The 8,267-nt window shown below is 36.0% G+C and overlaps 1 protein-coding gene across 1 annotated transcript in view; it reads right to left on the bottom strand.

Annotated features, from left to right (window-relative positions):
• The window catches only part of NCAPD3 (non-SMC condensin II complex, subunit D3), a 133,575-nt gene that overhangs the window by 80,032 nt on the left and 45,276 nt on the right, over positions 1-8,267 (bottom strand). The window contains exons 14-17 of the mRNA XM_006892853.1: positions 6,600-6,673; positions 5,934-6,068; positions 3,819-4,039; positions 552-743 (exon numbers count right to left, since the gene is read on the bottom strand). Of these exons, the coding sequence (XP_006892915.1) occupies positions 552-743; positions 3,819-4,039; positions 5,934-6,068; positions 6,600-6,673 (622 nt within the window). The remainder of the gene's footprint in view (positions 1-551; positions 744-3,818; positions 4,040-5,933; positions 6,069-6,599; positions 6,674-8,267) is intronic.

Below are 8,267 nucleotides of genomic sequence, written 5' to 3'. Positions count from 1 at the left end.
AATAATAATATTAAAAATCAAAGCAGTTCCTATTGCCAACAGAATATCTTTCCTTCTGGAAAATGATTAATACAGTCAAGGAGAGTAACCCTGAAAACTCAGCTTATTGCCATCAACAACACTGCACTGAGTCATGGCTTACCCTCCACTGGGTTTCCGAGTCTATAAATAACACGAGAGACTGTCCATATTTCTCCGTCCAATCCCTGGGAGGATCCAAACCACCAGAGGCAGTCTTGGGTTACCAGCACAACTCCCTACAATACTACACCACTGGAGATCAGCACAGTATAAAAGTCAAGTTGTAACTGCTAACTCATAGTGACCCTATGAACAACAGCTCTGAACCTTGCCATACCCAGAGACAATCTCACAGTCGGACATAACCTGCCTCTACTGCCAGAGAGAAGAGCTTAAAATTTATTCCTCTCTTATTTGCCTTCATGCTAAATTAATGACTAAGATATGAAATGGTTCATTTTGCTTAAGACACTTATTTTGTTTCTGAGAATCATTAGAATCCATTAATGATAAATTGTAAATAAGCAAACCTGCTGATTTTCTCCCAGGACTCAATTATTTTTGTGTAGTCCAGCTTGGGTGATGAGCAAGCAATCTTGGAAAGCAGCATCCAGGCAGGTGCAGAGTGTTCCGTGCCAGTGTGAGAGATCAAATTGTTGATAAAAGTAGATGAGAATTTCTCTTTCTTGGACCATATATGAAAAGCCTTGTTTAAATAACGGCTAGTAAAAAAGACAGAAAAATAGAATTCTAAGTATTTAGAGCCGTTCCAATCAGCAACTCTGTGCCAGAATTCTGGCATGTAAAACACATGCAGAGCTACCCAATGGCATCAGATGTCAAGGTAGAAATCTTTTAACTTGGATATAATGAATATGACTTATTTCCTTCCTTATAAAATACTTATTTTAAACAATTAAGAACATTTCATAATTCACTTAAGATGCTTTCCAATCTCATTCCTCTAAAAACATATTCTACAAAAACATATGTGATACACTATCATTGAAAACATTAATCTAATTTATAAGAATATAAACCATCAAATCAGTTCTGTATCACAGTGACTCCCTATGAAAGAGTCTGTGAGGCTACAGGAGGAGACAGTCCATCTTTTCCTCACTGGGCAGCTGGAAGATCTGAACTGTCAACCTTATAGTTAGCAGCCTGATATGAAGCACACTCTCTCTCTCTCTCTCTACACACACACACACACACACACACACCCCACCAGAGCTTTATAGAGTTATAGAATCAGAAATGCGTTGTCCACTTGTCAGTGGTGCGATTATAGAGAACACGGAATTTTCATGCAGTAACACAAAACAATGCTGTGAGGGAGCTCGAGTGGCGCAGTTCTCGGAGCAGTGCTGCCAACTCAAAGGCGGTTCCACCTGGAGGTGTGAGCGCACTGGGAGCCCTGAAGGAGAAGGCAGGCCACCTGCTCACATGCAACTCACAGCTTCCAGCAACCCGACAGAGTCACCCAAGAGTTGGTTTTGTACTCAATGGCAATGACATTTTTGAATAGCCAAAACAATTAGGCGAGAAAAGGCTTCCAAATGGGCAAGAAATAGTACAATGATTTTTATTTGAGGATAACATGATCCTATAAACCCCAAAGATGCAGCACATACATTACTAAATCTAATGACCAATTCAGCAAAAGGGCAGAGCACAAAATTAACATCTAAAAATCAGTGAGCTTCTTTATAGTAGAAGAAAGAACTCTGAAAAGAAGGAAAATAATGTCATTTACAAGAGCCAACCCAAAAAATGAAATGCTTAGAAATAAACCTCACCAGTGATACCAAAGGACTATACAAAGATAACCACAAAAGACTTCTATAAGAATAAAAAAAACCCAACCTATACAGAAAAATACACCATACTCAGAGGTAGGAAGGCTAATAATCATGAAGGTGGAAAGGTTACCAAAAGCTATCTACAGACATAATGCAATCCTTGTTTTACTTTTCAAAAGGAAGGCTGCATAGTGGAGTGGACTTGGGGGGAGAAATTGCGTAAAAATGAAAGAATTTTACTTTTCAAAGAGAAGAAGGAATGAATGAATGGAAATCCAAAGTCTCTGTAAACTTCCATTAATATTAATAATAATAATGATGATAATAATTACAATAATAATAAACAACCAACTGTGTGAGACTTAGGCTAAAATTCACTCTAAAGCAAAGAAGAGATGATCAGGGGGCAAAATATCAGAGCACTAGACATGGACCAAGTGGACCACAAACCAATGTGGACACATTGTGACAAAGGTAACTGAGACTTAACTGAACAATCTGTTCAATACAAATACATTTTATGTTTTTGCAATGTAAATGCATGCCTCCCCTTTTTATTTTTAGATGGTGAACTTCAACCTAGCAATTATTACAACAAATGTTATAATCTAAAGCACAAATACATTTTAGCAATTTTGAAATTGAATTGCGTACAAAACAAGTGAAATTTACATCATACAAACATTCCCTAAGACGGTAGGGACACTTGAGCCTTCCTCATTGACCTCAGGGCCTTTTTATGTAGGTGCTTTTCTGACTCATCAAGGTTGTCTTCAGCTTCACTTTCAGTCTCCTTCTTGGGCTCTGGCTCTGCCTCTGATTCTTCCTGTGCTGATGTTAAAGGAGCAGCAAAGGCTGCAGGAGTGACAGCAGCTGCAGTAGCTGCAGCCATTGCCTTTTCCTTCTTGTGTTTTTTGTGCTTCTTTCCTTCTTTAGACCACCTTCTTGGTCTGAATGCCTTGCTGGTGATGGGCTCGGTGTTGGGCTTTTAGTCTTTTTGACTGGCACAGCTGGTGACCAGTTTGTGGTAGGTGACTGAGACCAGATAGGGGAAGGGGGTACCTGGGGTATTTTAGCTGCTGGCTCATGTGACCCTGAGACAGACCGAGAAGATGAGACTCTCCTTACAGATTGAGAGGCTGCCTCACCAAGCCCTCAGTCTGTAAGGAGAGTCTTTTTTTTTTTTAAGGAATATTCATGTGGTGGGCTGAGGGAAAGGTGAAGGAATTAGGAAAGATCCAATGGAGACCTAAAAAGATGGCTATTAGTAGGCATAGATGAATGGTGATTAATTTTATAAAAGACAGTGTATGGGAATGATCATATGAAACACAACGTAAATGAAGGAATGTTCAAAATACAATATATGTAAGTAAAACAAAATATATATATACAAATTTTGTATGCAAACCAGTACAAAATAAAAAAAGGAAACTTCCCCAAAAGGTAGCACAAGCCAAAACATACTACAAGATGAAGTGTGTGTGTGTGTGTGTGTGTGTGTGTGTGTGTGTGAGACAGAGAGAGAGAGAAGTATACCTTCTCAAGTTCTATTTCATATTATAATGCTCACTGTATACATGGCATACTCAAATAATGCTATGGAATGGGGAGGGGTATCTAAAATGGTGTTATAAATCAAACAGTCAATGAAGCATTTAAAAAATTTAACTTGTAAGAAACAGGAAGTCATCTATCACTATAACTAGTATTGCAAAAACCGAATATTAAAAAGTTCCATCAGTGTTTTTACTACATATTAAGGTATCAGCTTAAAACTGTACAGAATTAGATCAAAGCAAAATAAAGTGATCAAAAGATCTCATAAATGTGCAATTATCACAAAAAAGCTAGAAAACTGGAGATAGAAATTATAGAAAATATTATGGTTTCACATGTAATCCTGAAAGCTGATGTTTTAAAAGATGAACTTATTAGTAAAAAACTGTAGGGCCTTCTCTGTAAGAAAAACAAATCCCATAATCAACATACCTCAGCTCCTGGCTTTCTGTGGTGAGGAGAAGAAGAAGAGCCCAAGCGAGCACCTGGCTGTCATCTCCACTGTGAAATTTATTGTAATGCTTAATGTTCTGCAGCAGGAGCTGGTCCAGGCACTCGAGGGCCTTCTCCTGCACCGTGCTCTCACAGTCCATCACAACAGGGATGATTCCTGTCAGCCAGGCCTTCTGTATCTGGACGCATCTAGGTTGAGCCTTAGGATTTTAAAAATAAAACTAGCAAGTCATAAAGTCTGATACTATTAGAAGTCTAAAGCAAATCTGTGACATTATGGTCACTATTATGAGAGACATATACAGTCATCATTTTTATTATTAGTAGCAAATGAGCTCTTTTATGGAAATGCAAAATAAGAGATATTCCAACGAGAAATCAGAATAAATGATGGGGAAGGTGGGTTAATGTACAATTTAAGGCATCCTATCACAAAATAGTCACATACTCTTAAAATTTTTTAAGAGCTACTTACTTGTGAATTTAAGTGTTAGTAGTTCTACTTTCTTGACAGCATTATGTCTTATTAGATAAGAATTAATCAAGGCTTAGTTAAGCAATTTCATCTTAAAATTGCTTTTTCTACATGAGACTTGAGCTGAAGATAAGAAAAGGCTATGAACCACTAACATTTTCCAGCACTGTTGTTGTTTAATGCCGTCGAGTCGTAAACGACTCATAGCGACCCTATGAACCAACAGCCTGAGCACTGCTTGGGTGGCAGTTATGATCTCTTTGGGGTATATTCCCAGTAGTGGAATTGCTGGGTCAAATGGTATCTCTATGTGCAACTTTTTGAGAAAGTGCCACACCACCTTCCACAGTGGTTGCACCATTTTACACTTCCACCAACAGAGAATAAGGGTTCCAGTTTCTCCACAATCTTGCCAGCATTTGTTGCTTGCTGTTCTGTTATTCTGCTATTCTTACTGGGGTGAGATGATATCTCATAATTGTTTTGATTTGCATCTCTCTTAGAGCTAGGGATTTTGAACATTTAACTAATCACAAGATTAAATATTTGGGAGTAAATCGAACCAGAAGCACAAAGGACCTATTTAAAGAAAATTACAAAACAATACTACTAGAAACAAAAAAAGACTTGGAGAAGTGGAAGAATATCCCTTGCTCATGGATAAGAAGACTCAGTATTGTGAAAATGGCAATACTACCAAAGGCAATTTACATGTTCAATGCAATCCCAATACAAATACCAATCCCATTCTTCAATGAGATGGACAAGGCAATCTCCAGTTTCATTTGGAATAGAAAGAAGCCCCGAATAAGCAAATCACTTCTTAAAAACAGAAAAAAGGTAGGAGGCATCTCACTCTCTGAGTTCAAATCCTACCGCACTGCCATGGTGGTTAAGATAGCATGGTATTGGTACAATGACAGACAAATAGATCAATGGAATAGAACTGAGAACCTGGAAATCAGCCCATCTACCTATGGTCAACTGATTTTTGAAAAGGAGATGAAATCAGGTAAGTGGGTAAATGACAGCCTTTTTAACAAATGATGTTGGCAAAATTGGAAAACTATCTGCAGAAGACTCAAGAAAGATCCACAAATCACTTCATACATAAAAACCAACTCTAAGTGGATCATGGACCTAGGACTAAAACCAAGGACTATAAACTTTATTAAAGAAAAACCTGGAAGGACTCTAGAAGTCCTAATCCACAACATCAAGAGTCTTCCAAGCATTCTGAAAAACCTACAACTAGGAGATGAATGGGACCTTCTAAGAATCAAATCCCCATGCACATCAAAAAACTTCTCCAACAAGGTAAAAAGGGAAGCCACAGACTGGGAAAAAGTATTTGGTAATGACAGATAAGGGACTTATATCACAACAAGATAAACAGTCCAATTGAAAAATGGGCACAGAATATGAACAGACACTTCACCAAAGACATTCAGAGGACCTAATAATTTTTAAATCACCTCTTCCTTCCCCTTATAATGTTCAGTTTTTTTGTGGACTTTGGTAGAGTCTCCTATGGCCAGTGTAACATTTAGCAAGAGGTAATTACTATAATGAGTATTTGTAATATTTACTATCATGCACTAGACACACATGCCTCTTACCATAAGAAGTTCAGTAAGAGATTGCAAGGCCTGCTTCCGCACAGATACTGCAGGGTCCCGACACTGGTCCTGCAGAATTGACAGGTCTTCTTTCATATTTGATACTTCACAGTGCTTCAAAATACTCACTAAAACCTAGAAGACATATATGCAGCATGATGTGATGCCCATGTGTATTATGCGGTCAAGAAAAGAAACTGCAGACTACATTATTTATTCCTCCCTCTTAAGACACCCCATCTTAGAGAATCTGATGAAAGCTAAAGCTTATCTCTGCAGCATATTTGACACACACTATATAAACAACTATTTACTAAACAGTTATGAATGCTAATGAAACTTATCCACCATGGTGCCCAGGCCTTAAGAATCCCTATTTTAAGCAAAAGAAATTAGGAATATATATTTGGGTTTATTAAAAAGACAGTAACCTAGTAAACAAGCTTAAAAATGGACTATTATTTCACTTCACTTATAGAATTACTATATGTAAGAATCACGATCAACTATCAGTTAAATGAAAAGCAAGTTAAGAAATATTTTCTAAAATAATCTTACGCTTTCTAGTTTTTAGTATTACATAAATAAGCAAAGATACATATAACAGATAAAGATAGCCCACACACATATCCCACCCCCCCAAAAAAATCAAGAATAATATCACACCTGGAGTGCAGACTTCCTAACATTGGTCTTTTCGTCCCTGATTCTCTTCCTCAGCATTGCCATGACACACCTTCCTGCAGGTGAGAGATCACCAAAGAATCATGGCAGTATGAGAAAGATGGCACAGCATGCACATTTTATACATAGAGTCAAGGAAATATTCAATGTTCTAGAGTTAAAATCTTCCTAATTACAATGTGAATGAAGGATAGTGTGAAAAACAATTGTATACGAACTTTGTAAGCAAACCAATATAAAATAAAAAATTATTTTTAATTTTAAAAAAACTTCCTAATTAGTTGTTTTTAGTTCTAAGTATCAGGGTATGACACTATATACAAAAAGAAATTACAAAACCCCAATAATTAACAACTAATAATAAAGAAAAAGGCAAGCTAGTATTTTTTTACATATTTTTATATAAAAAAGTAACAAATTTACATTACTAAAAACCTATTTTTAAATCCTGGCTTCTACCTCTGAACATTTTGGTGAATTATGTAGTTCTCACATCTTGTGTAGTTACAAATGAAATATCAAACTTGTAGGGGTCTTTCAAAAATTACACAAGTCCTACAACTTTTTGATCACAGGCCTCTTTATATTATTAAATATGAGAAAAAAAATATGATGAGGATCCCAAAGAGCTTTTATATCTACAAATTAAAATAATAATTTTTGTAATGGAGAATTAGAAAAATATTTTAATTTTAAAATATCAAGACACATTAATCTACTAGATTTCCAAGACCAAAACACACAGTAAAAAGGAATAGCACTGTTTCCTATTTTTGCTAATTCTTTTTTTTTAAATTTTTGCTAATTCTTTAATGCCTAGCTTTATGAAAGAAGCTAGATGTTCAAATCTGCTTCTATGTTCAATCTGTTAGGAATTTACATGCCACAGTCTGTGAAAATTCTCTTTCGCACTTCTGAGGAAATCAAGAGTGCAAAAGGCAAGCAACAGCTCTCTATATATTTATGGAAACAGCTTAACTTCAAGGACACCTTGAAGCAGTTTTATGGATACACAAGGGGCCACATATTACACTTTGAAAAGCACTGAGATTACAAAACAATTAAAACACGAAACAATCTAGATCTTTTAAAAAAGATCAGCAAAATTAATAAATCAAGGTAATTAACCAAGAATATAAAGATCTCAATTACTAAAATCTAGATTTAAAGAAAAAGAATGCTACTACTAATTTTAAAGAGACAAACAGGATTATAAAGAAATACTATGAACAATTTTATGACAGCAAATTACATAATCAAATAGTATGGATAAATTGTACACCTATGAATACACAAACTATCCAAATTAACTAAGAAAGGGTGAATTTAAATAGATCTATAATAAGTTTAGAAACTGAATTAGTTATCTAGCAATAAAAATCTTCTATACCCTATCAAACAACAAAAAAAGGGCACCAGGATAATAGCTTCAGGAAAGAATTCTACTAAATATTAAAACAAAAATTATGACCATATCTTTAGAATCTACTGACAGATGTCTGCAATTCAGTAGCTGTTACCCATCTGAAAGTGACAAATTCTTCTATACCCTCTGATGCAGCTCTTTCTGCGTTGCTGTCTGTGCTCATCATCTCCAAGGATCTAGGAGCCTCATCTGTTTCCCTTTGCAAGGAGAAACCTTAAAAATAA

Source organism: Elephantulus edwardii, unplaced genomic scaffold (assembly GCF_000299155.1).
Source record: "Elephantulus edwardii isolate Elephantulus edwardi_28Jun2011 unplaced genomic scaffold, EleEdw1.0 scaffold00120, whole genome shotgun sequence".
In the NCBI taxonomy this organism is placed as follows: Eukaryota; Metazoa; Chordata; class Mammalia; order Macroscelidea; family Macroscelididae; genus Elephantulus; species Elephantulus edwardii.
Note: the sequence above shows the minus strand (reverse complement) of the source record. Positions and strands in the feature narration are given on the sequence as shown.